General features: G+C 33.6%; 1 protein-coding gene across 4 annotated transcripts in view; it reads left to right on the forward strand.

Annotated features, from left to right (window-relative positions):
• The window catches only part of PARP8 (poly(ADP-ribose) polymerase family member 8), a 157599-nt gene that overhangs the window by 108519 nt on the left and 27253 nt on the right, over positions 1-21827 (forward strand). For all 4 annotated transcript variants that reach the window (XM_069492704.1, XM_069492702.1, XM_069492705.1 and 1 more), the window contains 6 exons: positions 128-194; positions 6130-6255; positions 6761-7325; positions 8890-8940; positions 9029-9124; positions 18611-18703. In XM_069492704.1, coding sequence (XP_069348805.1) covers positions 128-194; positions 6130-6255; positions 6761-7325; positions 8890-8940; positions 9029-9124; positions 18611-18703 — 998 coding nt within the window. The remainder of the gene's footprint in view (positions 1-127; positions 195-6129; positions 6256-6760; positions 7326-8889; positions 8941-9028; positions 9125-18610; positions 18704-21827) is intronic.

Consider the following 21827-nt stretch of genomic DNA (forward strand, 5'->3'; position numbering starts at 1 on the left):
GTGTGTACACTATTTTTAAGGGTGTGTGTATGTGTAGACACACATATATACTAATACTTAACTTTTTTTCCTGGCTGATGGTTGAATTTCAAGTCAGTATTTGACTGTGATTTTTTTTCTTTTCCAGTGCCCACTGTTGATGTCTTTCAGATTTCCACAAAAGAACGATTTGGATTGGGACATCAGCTAAAAAAGTAAGTTTGCCAAAGTGTATTAAAGTAAATTTCTGTTAGAGAGAACTGAGTTATTGTTTTGCATTCTTTTAAAAAATGTTTTTGTTTTTTTTTTTAATAAGGGCTTTTCGAAGTGAGTGCCTCAGGAGAGGAAATCATCCTGATGTTAGGAGCTGCACTGATAAATTAGTTAGCAGAGCTCACTTACCTGCCTGGGCCAGGGTCTTATTTGTCACCCCAGTTCTCCCTTCCCTCCAATACCTGGCACCCCACCTGGGGAGGCTGGCCTGTGTGGACGCAGGCTCCTGTGTCTCTATGCTCCAAATGTGACCAGCAGAGGGAAGAGGACAGTCAGATGGGAGGACTGTTGCCCCGGTTTCCTCCCTAGGAGGTCATCTTGAGCTGATTAGTCCTCAACTGAAGCTTCCCGTTCTGCCCCAGGCTGCAGCCTTTGCATGACTTTCTTACTAGGTTCTATTGATGATTCCACCTGCTTGTTCCTAGAGGTGGTAAGAGTTTAGCAGCTACTAGCCTTGGGCTGCTGTACTATCCCTACTTCCCATGTCTATACCTTTGAAACACTCCTTTTGTAAATACACTCTTTATTTCCTGTTTGGACCTTGACTCACTCATACAATGACTTGGCTTATCTCTTATAAATGGACTTGGTTTTTCAAAAATATAATATATATGTAATTAATTTGAATAGGCAGATACATTCTTCAATATGTCAGTATTAGCCCATATGGCATTGCATTTATGTAGTCACTAGGATTCTGGCACACTATGGTATTTTTAATAGACTTGAAATAGAAATAAATGATAATAGTTTTTGAGCATCAGGAAAAGATGAATGATGCTCTTGTGTATTGCCTCGTAAAATCTCACAGAGGCTTATTGGTAGTTTTTCCACTGTTGAACTCTAATTTATTTCTGTTTTCTGGTCTTAAAGTTTATTTTATATAAAAATCTATTTTTTAAAAACAGAAGAAGTAAACACTGATAGAGCCAGATACAGTGGCAGCAAAGAAATTGCATCTTAGAGTAGAAAAAGAATACCTATAAGTTACAGACACAAGAATTCTCTTTAAACTTTTTCTAAAATCAAATGGTCATTGGTGTGATCTAAGGCATAGACCTTTGGGGCCCATTGGCCTGTGGTTCGGTATGGATTCAGAGTGCTTCCTCTGGTTTTCCCTGAAGAAAATAATGATGCTGCTCTCGTGTTTCCCTTTGGTGACCTTCCACGCAGAGGGAATTTGGTTTTCTCTTCAGACATAGAGTATAGATGGGCCTCAACTTTTCATAGGAAGACATAAAACTGCCTCTATTGAACTGACCTTTAAAATGTAGGCATGTACCTCAATTAGCCAAGGTCAGAACATAGACAGTAAATTCTATAGTTATTAAAATATCTGCTTTAAGAATTTGTATTTATGGAGAATCCTGAAAAATTATTTATTCTTCTGAATCTGCAAATTTCACTTAAATGTAAATTTACCAAGAGAGACCATTGGAGAACTGTATACTTAAACACAGGTGTTAGGCCCTTCATGCAGTTCACATGTTCACTTTTATGTTAATGAATTTTAATTTGGCATCATACATCGGTCTTTACTGAGCAATAGTCTAAGAGAAAACACATTGAAACTATCTATTTTGTTTACTAAGTAGAGAACTTGTTGAGGTCATTTTGTGTGATGTAGGAAGGCTCATGTGTGATATCCAGGGTTGTACAGGTCATGGAGCTCTAAAATTGTTTCAAGTTTTTATGACTTAAAGTAAGTCAGCATTGCTCAGATATGAGTTGTGCATAGACCACATTTGAAAGAAAAAAAATTCTTATAAATACCCACTGTTGGGTTTAAAGATGTGCAAATATGAAATTAAGTAATGAACCCTTAGTGTTTAGAATTCTGCCTCTCTAAAGCTAAATTCAATTTATGGTGTATGTTTAGCACAGTATATTACGCACTGTTTTGTTACAAGAATTCACAGGAGAAATTTTCTCAGTTTTCCATTCTAGTCAGCTTTCCCAGTGCAGTTAGTTTTATTTTTCTGATTGGATTTTATTTCCTGCATTGAGCGCATATCTTAACACGTGTTGGAGATGAGCATGGAGACTATTATGCCATCCAAGTTGGATACCACCTGACCTTGCCACATTTTTTTTTCTATGATTTTCCCCTCACCAATTTCCTCCCTTGATTTTATATTGTTTTCCTTTATGTACTTTTGTATGCCACTTAAGAACTTTTAAAAAAAATGTGGTGGGGTTATTCAAAACAAGACAAGTATTACAAAAGCAAAGAAGTCTCGGAATAAATAGATTTCTACTCATAATGGCTTCTAAGTACATTATATAGGCTCAGGAAAAGAAACTATGTATGTAATTGCAATCCTGACAACTTAAAGAAAGCTGTGTGCTGTGTTCACTGCTTTAAGTACCAAGTAGAATACATAACAGATTTAATTAATATTCCCGTTCAAATGATTAATGTTTTCAAAAAGTTACTTACTTTTGGGGATAAATTTTAGCTGTATGGAAAGTTTGTTAATATGGACTAGAATTTTTTTTAGATGAGCCTGATATATTTAAGTTTCCTTAATTATAATTAGGTTTGGCTGTGATCCTTAAGGTTTTTTCTAGTCTAAAATTACATAATTTTAAAAATCCTATCTCGTCCTCACAATAATGTATAAGAAGAAACTGAAATATAAAGAGATTATTTTCCCAGAAACTACAGCAAGTTAGGAAGTTAGGTTTAGAATCTAGGCCCTTTGTATTGCTTCGGTGCATTTTCAGTAAATAAGAGACACTCATTTATCCTTTGTTCTGGTGTGTTTTGGGTGGGAGGAGGATCTTAACACAATAGCAGCAGCAAATACTTATGCAGCACTTATTATATGTCAGGCACTTAGAAAAGTGCCCAACCTGTATGAAGTCACTTAATCTTTACAACAACCCTATTAAGTTAAGTATTGTTATCACCACATTTCCTAGATGATGAAATATTGAGGCCCAGAGAGGTTGAACAACTTGTTTAAGGTCACATAGCAAGAAAATGATAGAGCTAGAATTTGACTGCAGGTCAATAATTTTGATCTGCACACTAATCTGCCTTTCATATAATCCTAGATATCTTTTTTTTTTGATATCATACATGGAATGTGTGTTTGGCATTGAATGAATATTGAGAGAATGTGAAGTCAAAAGAGCCTAAAAGATAAAATACTTGCATATTTTTTTACTAGGTGACCTGAAACAGATGCAGTCATCAGTGTCAAATAGAGTATCTATCATTCCAAGGATGAGCATATCTTAGACAATGGAAATAATCTTGAACTTCGTATGGTTTTATGTTGAGTCTACATAGATCAAACTGTTTAAAGGGGGGAAAATATCACACATCTCCAGGGTTCCCTTCAATATTTACAACATCAAATTAGGAATCCATTTTTCATATGTAGAGTTCTACATTTATAAAACCAAATTCAATTTACGACTTAAGTGCAAATCAAAATAAAACACTCAAAATTCAAATTCATACTGTTAATTCAATCTAATGGATAATGTTTTGCTGAAGCTCTTTCACCCCCACAGTTTGAATATAATATTGGCTTCTCTAATGCATAGTTCTTTTTAAAATAAGCATGAAGAAAATCATGATGTCATTCATATGTATTTGACTTTCTCTGTTTAAACTACCCTGGAACCTTTATTTGCATCTCTAGCTGTGACATCATCTGCTCTTCACTTGGTGCAAATGTATAGTTTAGCCTGAAATCTTATTTTTCTTCTTTTTATCATCAGCCAGTGGCAATGGTAATAGCTCTTCATGCCAGCACAATAGTGAACTCAACTCGAATGTGAATACTGAAATCTCTTAGTAGCTGTGTTACCAGGAGGTGGTTATCATACCAAATGTGCTCATATGTATTCTTTAGATTACCACTGAAATTAAACACAACATTAAATGTTTTATAAATTAACTCCTTTTGCATCCAAGAATATCTAGGAATCTGGGTATCCAAGTTAAGAATTACTGATTTTAGATGTTGAAAATCAAACTTTAGAATGCTAATGTAATATGACAATGGGAAAAATTTTCCCATTTTGACCTGTTAGTGTTAGTTTTTTTGTTCCAATTAGCTTATCAAGACTAGGCAAACCCTTTCTTAGGGAATGGTGCAGTGGGATAGCAATTTTTTGTAGGAAGAAGATCTGACTCTGCTTGGTGTGAACGGTGGTGTCAATGGGGCTTTCAGATTAGGTACAGGGAGAAGTGATGATAACACTTTTACATTTCAATGTAAAATAAATGTAAATAACACAATTACATTTCAATCCTACTGAAATTGTGGATGGAAAAAAACTTTAAACATAAAGTGTATAATAAAAATTTTCCCTTATCTTGAGCTCTGAGCAAATTTACTGCAAATTTGGAATCATGGCATTATTCATTGCAGTTTTACTCCGTTTTTTCTCACCACTTCTACTGTTAAAAGGACCCTAAATAATTTTGCACGTGACTGTTTCTTCTTCTGAACTCACCAAAACTAGCAGAGAAAGGTTGGAGTAGTAAACCTAAGTGATATACTTTCTGGAGATCCGAGTTAGTTTGTTAAGACTCAACAATCTTGAAGAATGTAATAAGGAATTTAATAATTGGCCTCATGATGGGAGTCACGTTTGTCCCTTTTGAATAACATACATTATACATATGAAAACCCTTATTTGACAATAGACACTGCAGCTCTGTCACTTTTATCCAGGCTACCTTGCGCAGATTTCATTACCTTACCTTATTTGTGAAATATGTGGAATAATTGCTACTTGCGGAGGGTGCTCTGAAAATTAAAGGGGAAAATGTGTATGTATTAATAATATTCCTAATTTACTCCCCGAATATAGTAACTAGTAAACAAATGTTAGTACCACTTTCCTATTCAAAAGCGATCTGTGTTAGAAATAACTAAAAAAAGCATGAAAAACAGGCAATGCTGAAGTGATTTTTGAAAGAAAATCAAAATGTTTAATTTATTGCACACTTAATATTTAATTGTAAAATTTCATATCTACTTAAATATCAGTGTAGGGGACCTACATCCACTGCCATTTTTAAGGTGGGATACAGAAAAGCCATCCCAGCCTGCGACCCATCTCAAAAAGCAGTGTTGAAATTCACAGTTGACTTTCCGGAATTCTTTACCATAAAGCACTGATGAAGTAATCTTGACATAGCAAATCTTGAGATTAAGAGTTACCAAGTTCTTGCCTTACAATAGGAACTAAAAATTTTAAGAATATCCAAATTTTAAAAAATAGCATATTTAAAGATAGATGGGCTGTACTGAAGACACAATTTGCTGACCACATAGTTCTACATGGAGCCAATTTTGCATTGTTTATTTTTATATGTAATTTTACAGTTTTATTTTGTTTTCCTTTCCATGAAGAAAAATACAGAAGCAAATCAAGTAACAAGAAATTGGCTTTACTTGTATCTTAATAAATAACATCAATTAGTAACATAATTTTTTTTTAAATTGTATTTCCAGCACAAACAAAAGAATTTAGAATTTGTTTTGCCACTCCAGCTAAAGTTGTTGATCCTGAAGGCTGTCCTTATAATTCTTTGTATTTTTGCTCTTCTGTCACTTCTTCTGTCATTAGGATTATTAATTATATCAAGTTATATTATAATTTAATTATGTTAACAGTTAGTAATTATTATAATTTGCTGTGACATAATTAGTCACAGTAAAGGCCTGGTAATTTGAAATATGATGCTTTCCTTCATATGAAAAATCTTGTATGATTCTTAATTAGCATCTCACTGACTACTGTGTGTTTATTTTCCTTTGATAAATGCATTCTCTACATAATAAATATAGAAATATTCACTGAAATTACCTTGGAACTGTGATAACAGAGTTACCTTTGGGTTGACAGAATCATGCAGACATTTGTTACACAGCAGTGGAAACAGAGCAAAGAAAAATCCAATTGCCTGCACAATAAAAAGTTGTCAGAGAAGAAAGTGAAGTCTCCCCTGCATTTATTTTCTACTTTGCGCAGGTTGGTAACAGATAACTTCATCATTGTCTTACCAAATGCTGAGCATGGATACTCCATGCTTTCAGCATTCTTTCTATAATCTGGGCATCTGTTTATTTTCTTTATGACTTCAAAGAAAGGACTGATTGACATGCATTCCATCAAAAATACATACATTCATCCTATGTTTAGAGTTTTTATTTCTTTAGCGTTGGTTGAATTTACTAAAACTATATTTGTTTCCTAATCACACAGAGTTTTCTCTACAAAATTAATTCCATATAGGACTCTGGGATAGATGGGGGCGGAAATCTTAGAATTTTTTTTTTTTTCCTTCTCAAGAAAAATGGGATTCAAGTCCTGTGATCACTCTGCAGATACATTTGACTTAGTGTTAACTGGGTAGGCTGTGTTAAAATGAGGTGGTAAAATGTTACAGCACAGTTGACTTTCAGCTTGACAGGTGTTCTCTGTGGTCTGTTATACCCATGATTTGCCATGTATTAATTGCTGTTCCATTTTGAAGGTCGCCAAGTTATCCTCCCCCTGGTTGTGGTAAAAGCAAATCCAAACTGAAATCTGAGCAAGACGGAATCTCCAAAACGCACAAGCTGCTACGGAGGACTTGTTCCAGCACAGTCAAGACTGATGACGTGTGCACTGCAAAGTCGCACAGGACCTTTGGTCGCTCCCTGTCCAGCGATCCCAGGGCTGAGCAGGCAATGACAACAATTAAATCACACAAACTCTTGAACCGTTCCTGCCCTGCAGCCGTTAAGCAAGAGGACTGCCTCACTCTAAAGTCACATAAACTATTGACTCGATCTTGTTCTGGAGATCCACGATGTGAGCACAACACCAACCTAAAGCCCCACAAACTGTTAAGCAGGTCTTACTCCAGTAATCTCAGAATGGAAGAATTATATGGGCTGAAAAACCACAAATTGCTTAGCAAGTCCTACTCCAGTGCCCCCAAGTCATCCAAAACTGAGCTTTTCAAGGAACCTAATGCAGAGGGCAGAAGGCTCTCTCTTACCTCAGGGCTTATTGGTATCTTAACACCATCTTCATCTTCATCTTCCCAGATTGCTGTGCGTAAATATTTTCATCTTGAGTTCTTAAATGTTAGCTAAGGTGCAGTAGATTTTTTTTTTTTTTAATAAGATCTGGTGGAAGAAAGAAGCAAAACTGTTTTTGTTTGTTTGTTATTTGTTTTAATCTGCTTTTTTCTTTTTTGATATTGTTTTGCATACCAGATATTTGCAAGTGGCACTGAAATGTCAGCTTTGATTCTGAAAAAATAAATGTAGCTATTTACTGGAGGTCCAGTCCAAATTCCTATCACAGTAATGAATGCTCCTAAAAATGAAAGGAAGTCAATTGGATTCAAAAAGTTTTTCCTTCTAAGAAACCATGCAATTTTAATATTTTATTAAGCAGGTTGATCTAATCTCTGGTTTTCTGACATGAGTAGTGGGAGGACCATGTTTTTCATGCAGTTAAATTAAGAGTAATCTTCCAGTTACATGTAAGAGGAGAATTTTGCCCACGCATGTTGTTACCTGTGGAGAGAAGCAGCATTTACTGCTATTTTCCAGATTCTCACTTGAAGTTGTTCTTAGCGTCCACTTTACATAGAAGCTGTTTTTTGGAAACATATGGGGCCAGGAGCTGACTGTACTAATAACTAAGTCCTTTTGGTGATATTTATTCGGAATCAGTCTTACACAAAATTTACCAATACAGTGATTGACATTATAGCCAATTTCAGGTGAAGAAATAGGCCTTTCTTATGTATATTATTTGCATATTCAAAATAATTGATAAAAAGTGTTGTGTCCTTTTACTAAATGTATGTGTGTATGTGGAGGTGCGTATTTACCTCTAACCATTAATATGGATACACCCAGCAACAGATGAAATCGAAAAAAATAAGATACTGCTTTCAGACAGTAATGTTATTCTTATGTAGATTTATTTCTAAAATTAAAATGTAAATTGTACTGTCAAATTATATTTATTTTACAAAAATTTGAGTATGTTGATAATTTTATGTGAATATCATACTTCTATTCAAAGATAAGCTTTAAGGACATGGAGAAAATAATGTTGAACAACTACATAGTGGAATGTTCCCCGTGATAGTTTCACCCAAGAAAGATAATTTCAGATATTTTGTGAAAGAAAGTTTCTTATGTGTTTTAATGTCCTCTCATATGGCTGGGCATAATATTTAATACATATTTTGGTGGTGTGCCACTTTCAGTAGCTGCCTAATATTTTCTTGGAGGAATAATTGCATCTGATTGTAAAATAAAATTGAAGTACTCTAATGAAGAGGAATGAGCATTTGCCGATGAGTAATGAGGAAACAAGTTTTTGTGATAATGTAAAGGTGACAACCATTTTTACTAGAGGATCAGAAATGAAGAATGCTGTTCATTTGGTATAGGCAAAGATTGCAGTAGTAATGGCAGAAAGGGTATTTATAATAGAGTGAATAAAGAAATTCTAAAATCTTGATGTCATAATCAGTGACTTAATTCATATTTCATGGGATCTTAGAAAGATCACTTTTGTATTCATTGTTGCAAAAAGTAAAAGGCTGTAATTTATGTATAAAGTTATTTTGTTTTTTTATTTTGCTTTTTATAGCCAAATGGTGCAAAATGCATTCCAATACGAGACCGTGGCTTCCTAGTGCAGGTATGAGCCAAAACTCCATCCGTTGTAGAAATATTTTCGACTCACTTATGAACTCGACTGAATGCTTTCTCCTTATTGTTTTATTCAGACAATTGAGTTTGCTGAACAGCGGATCCCTGTATTGAATGAATACTGTGTGGTTTGTGATGAGCCACACGTGTTTCAAAATGGCCCTATGCTTAGGGTAAGTTCTTGTTGGTGGTATGTTAGTATTGATTTAGAATATAAATAAAAAGTTTTGATATATAAAAATAAGTAAGTAAATAAATACAGTTTAAAGCAAATACTCTATTGAGCAAATTATTTAACATACTATGAGGCATAGTTTTGAAAAAATGAATTAGTATTACTTCTGAAGGAGTCTGTGAAAGAGCAAGTAGTTTGGTATTAGGAATGTGTTTCTTACGTTTCTTATATATATTTACCTAACAGCTATCTATCCATCTATACTCATATATATATATATATACTCATATATATCTATCCATCTATACTCATCCTATTTGGAGTTAATAGGGTTTCTTTGAAATATAGATTAATATTTTTATGAATTTGGGATATTTTAAGCCATATTTATTCAAATATTCTACTTACATCTCTTCTCTTTCTTTCTGGGATAATTCTATTATCTGTATGTTTGCATGATGGTGTCCCACAGATCTCTTAGGCTTTTTAAATTTATCTTCATTCTTTATTCTTGCTGTTCTTTATGTTAGATAATCTCCATTGACCTGTGTTCAAGTTCACTGATTATTTTTTCTGCTTGCTCAAATCTAACTTTTTTCTATCAGTTATTATGCCTTTCAACTTTTGAATTTCTATTTGGCTCATTTTTATAAATTCTATCTTTTGAGATTCTCTATTTCTTGAGACATTGTCTTTCTTTTAGTTATTTATAGTTTCCTTTAGCTCTTCGGACATTTTAAAAATAGTGATTTAAAGTCTTTGTCTAGTAAGTCCAGCATCTCTGATTTCTCTTGGACTCTTCCTGTTGGCCACCTTTTTTCCTGTATATGGGACTTACTTTCTTATTTTCTTTGCATTCCTTATAAATTTGTGTTGAAAACTGGACATATAGCATATAATAACGTGGCAACTCTGGGATTCAGATCTCAGCCAAACTGTTTTGACTGGCCTTACCCTTTACTCTCTGCTTGCAGAGAGCCTTAAGGTCAGCCTGAAGTTAGATTTAAGGCCTTCTAAAGTCTTCCTTGAGAACGCACACAGTCACAGCAACCTCATGGCTTTCCGGATTCCCAGCAATATATGGGAGCTTTTTTTTTTTTTTTTTTTTTTTTTTTTTGAGACAGAGTCTCACTCTGTTGCCCAGGCTAGAGTGAGTGCCGTGGCGTCAGCCTAGCTCACAGCAACCTCAAACTCCTGAGCTCAAGCGATCCTCCTGTCTCAGCCTCCCGAGTAGCTGGGACTACAGGCATGCGCCACCATGCCCGGCTAATTTTTTCTATATATATTTTTAGCTGTCCATATAATTTCTTTCTATTTTTAGTAGAGATGGGGTCTCGCTCTTGCTCAGGCTGGTCTCGAACTCCTGAGCTCAAACGATCCACCCACCTCGGCCTCCCAGAGTGCTAGGATTACAGGCGTGAGCCACCGCGCCCGGCCTATATGGGAGCTTTTTATAGCCCTTATGAACATCTCAATCCCCAGCCTTTTCTGTTAAGCTTTTTGGTTTAGTCTGTTGTTTGCCTCAGTTGTTATCTATTGCCTCACACAGCAGTGGCTAAAACATTTGTTGTAAATGTTTGGAGTTCCCACTCCAGGTATCAGGTTTAGTACTGCACGAATTCCAAGTCAGGCAGAAATAAAGACAAGTGTTTTGAGTTTGTCATCCAGAAAGGTATTAGACAGATTCAGTAATATGAGCTCTTTGTGAATGAATTCCATTCTGCTTCCTCCAGCATTGGAAATGTAGGCTGATATTTTCAAAATGTATGTAAATATGAAGATAATGATTGAGCTAATGTGATTAATAGGAGAGAGGGAGACTGTTGGGGGCTGTGTGCCAGGCACTGTGTGTAGATATTTGGCATATTGCTTCTTTATTTGATTTTCATGAAACACTTGTGGCATAGGTATTTTTGTTCCCATGGTGCAAATAAGGAGACTAAGGTTTATAGAGGTTAAGCAGTTTGTTCAAGGTTTCCCAGAAAATATAGGTAGAAGCTTGGCTTTGAACCTAATTCTGTCTGATTTCAAAACTCTGCATCATAAATGTGTATTGAAGGTTTGATAAGCAGAAGGCACCATGCCAGAGTTTGTGTTACACATTTCAAGAGACGGTTGTCTTGCCTTTTGGAGTATGTATTTGAAAAGATAAAACACAAAACTTTGAAAGTGATAATTTTATTAGAACTTTATTGTATTTCAAGATTTGTACTTTTAAAAAACGTGTATAATAGTCATTTTAGGAATAAAATCATCTGTCAGGTTTGTTTTGTTTTTTTTTTATTTTTTCATTTTTTTTAATATGGGAAATATTCATGATAAATTATTAAGTGAACAGTGCAAGTTAAAAACAATAGTTTCATATTTTTTCCCCACCCCCCCTTTCCCGAGTCAGCACCTTCAAGTGTTACCACTCCCCAAACGGTGCGCAATGCACTCATTGTGTAGGCATACCCCCATCCCCTCCCCCACCCCCCACCTCAGTCTGATGTCCAATTGGTGTCGTTCATCTGTCAGGTTTTATGATATATTTGTTTTATTTTATTTAGGAGAAACATATGAGAAAAAGAGTTTTATTTCTTGCAATCTATATGCTATCTTTTTTTTTGCCAGTCAACTTTTCCTTCAGAGATATAATGCTATTCTACAACCCAAATTAACTAAATCAGCATCTAATTATTAAATGTGCAAGTTTATTTCCATTTGACACATGGAAATGTGTAGTTATGATGAGAATGGGGAGAATCTTCTGATCATCTCAGCCTAATCAACTTAAGAGCAACATTTTTGCTTTGTCACTGTTCATATGGCAATCTTGATCTATTGTTTATTCTATATAGCAAGGCCATTTCCATTGCATTGATAACATAGTAATGATGGTAATGTTATCAATCACAAATGCATTTTGAGTGCTTTTTTATGTGATCAAGTTTTCAAAGTGCTTTATGTGCATTATCAAATTTATTCCTCACACTAACTCTGAGGTAGATATTAAATATTATTATCCCTACTTTACAGATGAGGAAAATAGCAACTTTTTCATTGTTACTCTGTTAGCAAGTAATAGAGACAGGCTTCTAATACTCATAGAATGGCATTGGGGCAGTGGTTCTTACTCTTGACTTGTGGACTTGAATTGACTACATTTATTAAATATATCCTGAAAACATAGTGTACACATTGTTGGGAGTTCATTCTTTGTATTTTAATTACTGGGTAAGTGGTGAAAATATCATTGTTGATATTAGTATTCTTCGTGCCTTACTCCAAATTTTGTTTGACTTTATAACTGCATCAGTGAAGTTTGTGGTCTTTTTTAAAAAGCAGATGTGCTTTTGTAAGAGAGGAAACATTTTTAAAATAAATATATTATAGCTAGTTATCAGATGGTTTCTTATTGCTGTGATGCAGACTGATATCTAAGGAAATAAGAAAACTTACTTTGATTTCTTAAATAGTAAGATAAGTGACATGAAATCAGATCAGGAAATGAAATCAAAGAAACTTACGTGTTCAGAGGAGAGAGACAAACAGAAAGAACTACCTTGATTTTGTGAAACATGTTTTTCCTAAGTTGGGTGCACTCCTTTTTCTCTATGTCTTTCTTGTATTTACATTGCAATATGTTTTGCTGTAAACTTAAGAGTAATATATAAAATATTTAATTTCTTAAGGGATATTAACCAATAAATTGATTCATTGACTTTTTATTCAGCCCATATGACACATTAAAAGCTATAATAAGTCCCAGAGATACAATATAAAGAGGATAAGTTATAACCCAGTTGGTGATTAAATATATTAAATAAAACTCGATTTGTTAGATCTCCCTCTTTACAAATTCAAACTCTTTCTCATATTTTTCCTCTTTTCTCAAGCCTGATTGTTTTTTGAATGACATAAATCCTCTTTTATCCTTTATTCCCCACCAGGTCCCAAAATTTTAGTCTCTGCTTTTGTACTGTTACTCTACTCAGAAGTCTGGGTTAACATGTCACACTTTCTGCAATATGGGGAACTAAATGACTTATTTAGAAACACCCCAGAGCTCCAATTTTCACTTTTGTTTACAAAGTTTATAAAGGTCACTCCCGGGTTTAAGTCCTGACACATACCACTTTGAATCTGCACAACACTCACATTAACGTCGGGAGAATTGTTCAGAGAGTCATGGATTTTCAGTTTCAAAGTGCAGTTTGTATTTTCATCAGAAAACCAAACCGAAACCAAATGAGTGGTTCTCTCCATTTTGGAATCAGCTAGAGTGTTAATGCAGCAAACTCTTTAAGAGTGCTTAAATAGTAAGATAAGTGACATAGGAAATCAGATCAGGAAATGAAAATCAAAGAAACTTCTCATGTTCAAAGGAAGAGAAGCAAACAGAAAGAACCATCTTGATTCTGTGAAACACAAACAGATGTTGACTGTTTTCATCAAGTGTTTGTAGGAAACAAGGATTTATTGCCAGAAATACCACAGTTTAATTAGCTTCTAAATTCCTAATGCCGTTGTCTTTTCATTATACTCTCTTTTAAACAACTCAATCTTGGATCAGTGCAATTATTTGTCTTCTTCAAGCGCTACATGTGAGCTGCTGATCTCCGCTAGAGAAAACCACGTGGTTGTGTGAATTAATGTTCCTGCAAAGTCAGACCTCTGTCATTGATACTTGACAATCATTCTGTGTGTCCCTGGTTAATAGACTTTCCCAGTTCCCACATCGACATATAATATGAGAATTATGATCTCATTCTCTTCTTCTGTCATGTGAAATTGTCCTGAATTACTTGTTTTGAGTAGTTTGATCAGGCATGAGATTCTAGTCTGCTGGTTCCCAGATATATTCGCACACGTCTAACACCCACTTGAGAGTGATGCCCAGTCAATCCTGTTGAAACAAAGTCTACTGAGAAACCTGAGAATCTATATTTTTGTGTATCCAGCCTTACTGTGGACCTTGGGCTGATGTTTCTAACTAAGGAGCCTATTTTCTGAGTGAAATTAACAGCACCCACTTATAATTTGGTCATAGTTTAAGGCATTCCCGTGAAAATTCATGAGAAACTGAGCATGAAGGTAAACCTGGGTGTGTCACATTTTACTTTCTAAAACAGGTAGGTCTTCTTGTATTTAGGTCGGACTTTAACATTCAAAGAATGGATGAAAAAGCATGCTTTTAACAACCCCTCCCAGTCATAGAAGTCTAGATTTTAAGTTCTGAAACACAAGCTAAACTAAAATAATGATTATGCCAAAAAACTTAGTTCAGAAACATGACTTTTTTTTATATCCAAACTGAATAGAAATTGGTTTTAATGCTCAAACTTCTTTTGTTGTATGAGGCAAATATGAATCACTATGGGTTCAGTTTTAATTAGACCTGATCCTACCTTCCTGTGAATCTATCTCAATTGCTGTGGGATTTCTCTCTCTCTTAATGGACACTAAACCTTTCCCCATGCTGAATGTGTCTCTTGACCCAACAAACGGAACCCAAAACATTAACTGTAAGACTGTAAATATGGAGAATTAAAGACTTGTAGGTTTTGTGGTTCTAAAAGATATTCGTATAATTATTCTCATATTTTTTCAACACCAGTTTTAAAATCAGGAATTTATATTTACCCTGCTTATTTCTTTTTTTAGTAAGAAAGATTGCAGCAATAAATTAAGAGTTTTGAGGAACTATTAATATGCAAATAAAAATATGCTTCAAAGAAAACCTTTTTATTAGATACTTACCTTTGTATACATATTGAGTTAAAGCAAGTAGCAGAGACAGCTTCTTCAGGTTACCTGATATTGTTAATATTTAAGCAGTTCTCCATACCTCCAGGAGATTTTATAAACCTTATCTCACTTGTTCTTGTTATCAACATGGAGAACTAGATATTATTTTTATTCCCATTTTACAGATAGGAAAACTGAACTGCACGCATGCTCCAAGTGGAACAAGCTCCATTTTTGTCTTTTTTATATATTGGCCTTATGTAAAATACTTTGTTTGAACAAAAAGACCATGGCAAAAATGTTTGAAAACCACTCACCTAAACCATGCTTATCTCTCTATATAAATATATAGCTAGATTCTTCAGAGTTGTATCATTTCTATTTTCAGTAGAGCGTAATTTAAACTCATTGAAAACACAAATTTTCTAAAATACAGTTAGTTTCTAAAATATTCTTTAGGGCTTAAAAACATTTTTTTAAAAAACATGTTTTTATTGCTCACATTTAAATCACTTTGATTCAAATAAAACTAAAAATGTATTTATAGTAGCCAAAAATTTCTAAAATAAATCTTGTCTTAGGAACATATATAAAAATTGCCCGTGCTTTTAAATGGAGCATAATGAATATTATATAGCAAATATGTATCTGTTGATAATAGAGGGACTTGCCATGGTTTTATAGTCTAAATAGAGATTAATTGCTTCAAGGCAATATAATTATATAATATTAAGAGTAGGTAGTATTTTACAAATTGAAACTAATAGATTTGTTACAAACTCATAATGAATTAATAAGTAATATACACACTTGGTTGTATTTAGGCATACATACTTTGTATTAAAGTATGTGTAATAAAACTTGGCCTTACACTTAAATGGTAATAGCTCTTAAATGATTATGTGTTATTTTGAATTGATGTCAGTGATTTCTACATAAATAGCAGTCTTAGCAGAATTTGTCAGGGTAGGGGATTGAATGGGAATCAGTTGAATGTGGGATAAGGCTAGTCTACAATATCACCGTTTATGTTTCGTTATGGAAGAATGATTCAGTTTCTCTTCCTTGAATCAGATATCCCTTCTGTGAGCAAAGAGACACCTAATCTTGATCACTTAATATAATTTGAGAACTTTCTTTTAGTGCACCATCTTGTGTTGACATTTTGAACTTCTCTCAAATAAAATGTGGATAAACAAGGAGGAGGGTGAACTAGTCTGCACAAAAAAAAAACAACAAAACAAATGCTTTCCTCAAAATTAACTTGATTTACATCTTGAGTACACCTTGAAACTGTTAGTAAAAATGAGCAAAAGATGTAGAGTTGTTATTTTTAAAATTCACTTGCATTTACTTAGTATATAGGATAGCATTAGTACAGTATATAAATTAATCACAACATTATGATCTTTGTAGTTGCTGTGTTAAAATGAAAGGAAGATAAAATTATTTTTATAAGAATGTATTGTATACCCTGACTTTTATATTTTTTCAGTATGATGGCAAAATATTTTGGTTTTTGTTTCCAAAAAGTGAGTTTTCTGGCATAACTGATTTCTTTCTTCAAACTGTTATAGTAACAGGATATTCCTAGAAATCAGTCTTACACATTTCAGTATGGGAAAAAGGGTTACTTTTTAACCAAAAACATGCAATAAAAAAAGTGATCATAGCTTTATCATTAGGAATGCAGGTTTATCATTTAAAATAACATATCCGTTGGCAAGGCCATGTGAGTGATTTGGAGCTTTAGAGGTTTGATATAAACAGGCCTGGGGAGAATGAGACAGAAATGCAGAAGAGAGCATCATAAAAAGCACTGGAATTTTCTTGTTACCCAAGATATAGAATAGGGTGGTTTGGGTGAAATTGCTAAAAATCATCTGAGACAAAGCTGGGATGGCATATGAATACCTAGGATTGGTGACAAAGTTTGCTGACAGAGATGGGCAAGAGTAATCGTGTGTATTGTGTTTTTTAATCTGTGAAGTTTTTCTTGTATTAAATGTTTTTTAAATTAACCTTTCAATCTAGTGTAGTGAGGTCTTTTATTTCCTTCTATTTCCATTGTTTAAAATAACAATTTGGTATCAAAAACATGGTTTCTATTGTTATATTCCCTGGAATGTGTGTGTATACACCCATGTGTGAGTATATGCATATACACGTACACACATAGGTACATACATCATTAGATGATCACAAAGTAAATGTGGGTGATTGTCCAAGGTTCAGATGAAAACTAATATACCTCATGTCACTAAATGAGCCTTATCTGTTATTTAGTTTTGTGATTGATGGATTTTAGTCATATAAAAGTGATGGTTATTCGACAAGAATATTAAAAGCAAAGTGCCTTTTGTGTTACTGTTTACTTCCTCAGTGAAGTTTGGGTAACCGGTACATGAATAAATGCCTAGGGCCCTTTATGATATCCAAGGTTTATCTTCTCCCTGAATTCTTGTTTGTACATAGTTTTGCCGTATTCAAACAACAATATAGCGTTTGACGCTATAGTAAATATGCAGTAAATGGTCACTACTCTTATTTCCGACCATACCATGCTCTAAGCCCCATAAAGTGAACAAAAGAAGCAATTTAATATTCCTGAGGGAAACTGAGGGCAAAACCTATATGCACATAGATACACACAAATAACAGGAGAAGATTAACACTGAAGTAGAAGGAAAAATAGTAGAAATTGAACGGTCTGCTTGATGTATATCCAAATATACATAGCAGTATGTATAGCTTGGGTCTGGAAAAAGAACTTTCTCCACTTCCTCTCACGGTTCTGAAGTTTCTGAAAATGGAATCAAACTGCACTTTTAAGGCCGACAAAGGAAATATATCAATTCATTTTTTTCTAAAAATTCTCTTTGGGACAAAGTCAACCAGAAGTCTTTGTGACTGGCCAGACTTTCTGTCTATAAAGCCTTGCATATGGGCTCATTTCGAACATGAAGAATGTTCAGAATGAGGCTATACTTCCTCACTGGTTAAGCAATAGACCAAGTTGTCCTCTGAAAGAAGTGAGCATAGGAGCAGTGGCACTAACAAATGCCTTTTGTCTGCTGTGCAGAGGCACTGTGGATTGCATCATGTTAGGCTTCATCAGCTACCTAATGCAATGTAACTTGGGAGATAAGATAAATCAAAGGGATGACACTGTATTAGATTTGAAAGATGAGAGCTCTTCCAAAGTAATTGCAGAGCGTATATTTCAGTGCTATTGACTTCAGGAGGTTATTGAAGTCAAAAGTCTTTGCAACAAAACCAATCTTTCAAGAGATGGGTAGCAAGTAAACAGAATCATGCTTTTTTTCCTACAAAGAAAATTTCCTAGGAAAAAGAGAAATTCTCCTTTGTATATTTGTTTTATACAACTTGTGTATTTAACCTCGTTTTTTATTATATCACCAGCTTCGATATTTACTTTTGTTTATGCAGCTCATGTGCAAATGTATATTAAGCAGGAGAGACAGATTTTTCCTATTCAAGGATACTGTCATCTGTAACTAAATTGTTTTGAGTGCAGGTGCCTAAAAGTAACTGAAATGGGTCATTTCTGACTCTTCACTAATTGTTATCGGAATTTTAAGAATTTATTCTTTATTAAATGAAGTAGTAGCATTTCCTTTTTAAAAAACACTTGAAACTTTGCATTTTCTATTTATTATCTGAAATGTTATAAATTAAATTTAGGAATTGAGAGATGGAAAAATGTCACGATTGATTCCTCTTGCTCTTGTAGCCTACTGTGTGTGAACGGGAGCTGTGCGTATTTGCTTTTCAAACCCTGGGAGTCATGAATGAAGCTGCTGATGAAATAGCAACTGGAGCTCAGGTAGTAACACATGATACTAATTATTTCTTATTTTGATTTGAAAAATTTGTTCCAGTTCATTAGTTACCTTCACTCTGCTATTCTTTGGGGGAAATTTTTGATAGCTTCTTGTTAGAAGGCAAACTAGGGTTTGATTTTTTTTTTTTAGATACTAACTAAATTTTCTCTCTTCATCTAATGTGTGTTTTGTCATTTTGCAATTGCCAGTGGGAGAAATTAAACCCACTTTCTGTTGTTTGAAAAATAATTGTAATTCTTTCTTACATAGTGAAGTTGAGATATTGAAACCCCCTAGTACCTGCTTTATATAAATTTATTTGTAAAGGTATACTGCCATAAAATGGAAGCAAATCTATTTTTAAAACTTAGGTGAAAAGATAATAGGCAGAACATATAATAAAAAGAAAGCATTCAGGTTTATCATAGCAGTATTTGTGAGATAGGAATAAAAGTAATTCCATCAACATTTCAACTTTTTTTTTGTTGTTCACTTAGAGAACCTGACTAAACTACTAATTCATCTATGAGAAAAAAGCGGAGAAAACTTTAAAAAAATTAATGAATGTTAACTAAGAGAAGCTAGACCAACCATGTATGGAAACAATTGCAATGCTACCATATTTTAACAAAATACAGTGTTGTAAAAGAGTAGAATGGTAGATAACCCCAAAATGGATCAAGTTAAAAATAAATTCAATATATGTTAAAGTAGATACCACATCCTCCCTTACTAATGAATTATAGGTGAGAGCAAATGACTTGCAACGAGGAGAACATCAATTTAGTTCTTTGTTACCATAATTTAAGAATTTATTCTTAAATTTGTGTGCAAAAATAAATTCCAAGTGGCTTAATGAATAGTTTGTTTTTTAAAAATTATATTCAAACTAAAGAACAGTAAAATTGAGCATGCACAGTGTATCGGGTTTATGCATTTATGCAGTGTTTAGAAATCGTAAAGGGAAACATGAACAGATTTGGTCCATACATTATGTTTTTTACTTGAAAAAACAATGAACACTAAGAGCAAAGTATGAAAAACTTCTTTTCCCACAGTCATAATTATATAAGAGCTCAAAAAATTGAGGAACAAAATGAAGACTGTAACAGATTAATAGAGGAAATGAATGCAAATTCGCAAAAATGGACATGAAGTTAGTAAAGGCACATGAGAAAATATGAACAGGATGCTAAGTGTAAAAGGAATCGCTGGTCTCTTAATTTATAAAATTCACACAGGTGGGAAAAATGATCATGCAACAAGACATATTGTCATTCTTTTTTTTTTTTCAAAAAGAACATAAAACTTTATTAAGAACTCTTATACTATCATCAGATACAGCCAAAGAAAAAAAGGTAAACAAATAGGGAAAGTTCATCTTCCCATGTGCTATTGCCACCTCAAAACAGACTTGTGTGTGGATGGCTGAAATTACATTTGCCAACAAATGCTCTTGTATAAATATATTCATTAAGTAACACAATGTTCCCTTTCTATACAGAGAAGAACTAGGTTTATACTTTAAGCTTTGATATAGTGCAACAACTATGAAACAAGACTACATCTTTAGGAGCTATTTCTTAATAGAATACAAAGTAGTTTAGTAGCCTTATGTTATTTCACATAATGTAAATTTTTAGAGTGGAAAATTCAGAAAGCACATTCTAACTTTCCCAATTAGTTAATTTGTACTTGTGAGTTTAGTATGGCATGCCTATGAGATGAAGGCACTAGATGTTACACTAGATGAAGGTATAACAGTTAATTAATATAGATGACAGCGTAGGCCTGATGAATTTACGTGTCCCTTAACTTAATCATTTCACTGATTAACTAAACTGTGATGTATCTACCTGATGATATATTAAGGATAATATTTGTTATATAATTGAATTATAAATGAAAATAATACAAACAGTAGAAAATTAGTCTTATGTGTGATATGAAAAAAAATGATTCCATGATAAAAATAAATTTTAAAAGTACACCTTGGTATTGCTCCTATATATAACATGCACAAATTTGCATATTAAAGGCACTGAGAATCCCTAAAACTAAGAAAATAACTAGTCTGTACTTACAGGATTACATGGAGAGTCTTTTTCTTTTCTTCTCAGACCTTGGAATTAATATTGTAAAAAACAAAACAAAACAACAACAAAAAAAAAAACCAGACATTTTATGTGGTATTTATAGCTATGTAAAAATAAGTAAAATCTTACAAGGGGTGTATGTATATAAATATACATATATACATACATGTATATTACAAGTATATATGTAGGTATGTGCCTATATTTTGAAAATAACTTCAGGTAATCCACTTAAAATTTGTTGATTTTACTGGATATAAATTTCCCCTCAAAGAAATTTAAGGCTAGAAATAGTAAATTATTGATTAGAAGGAAAATTAACATCATGCTAACAATAAGGTAGGTTGATAGAATAATAGGTGGCTTTTTTCCTTCTAATAATAGTTACATCTCTAAAAATAATGGTTCTTAAATAAAAATAAATTATCAATTATATAATGATAGTTATTAATATAAAGCACAAGTGTTTGGTGTTTTATTTAGTGATTTAACTCTAAAGATCATTATCCAAAGATCAGAGAATTTAGTGATTCTACTCCAAAGACAATATTCTTTTGACTATTTTTAAAACAGGTGCCCCAGTATTCTTGTCATAATCCTAAAGATTACATGGAAACTACTTCTTTTTCTAAACAGAAAGAAACTCAGTAATCTCAATGCATCAGTTGGCCCTGCATTTTAAGTGAAGTTCTAGGGGCTGCAAAGACATTGCCCAGGATCAATGCAGGAGACTCAACTGGGATGACAGAGTCCTGTGGTCCAAGGAGCTACCATTCCAGGCCCCCAAATGTTGCTTGAACCACAACAGTTCCATTTTGTTTGTTTATTTATTGGGCTTGCATATAAAAATTTTTAAAAAGTTTCTATTGCAATGTTTGACAATCATTGGTTTACAATTCTGAATCCACTACTTGTTTCAGACTGCATCGTGTATTGGTAGGCTATTTCTGTAGGTGCCTTTTTTACCCATGTGGACTTCCAATCAGTAAAATATTAATGACTGAATTTTTCTCAGCAGAGTCCCGAGGCC

Source organism: Eulemur rufifrons, chromosome 17 (assembly GCF_041146395.1).
Source record: "Eulemur rufifrons isolate Redbay chromosome 17, OSU_ERuf_1, whole genome shotgun sequence".
NCBI lineage: Eukaryota > Metazoa > Chordata > Mammalia > Primates > Lemuridae > Eulemur > Eulemur rufifrons.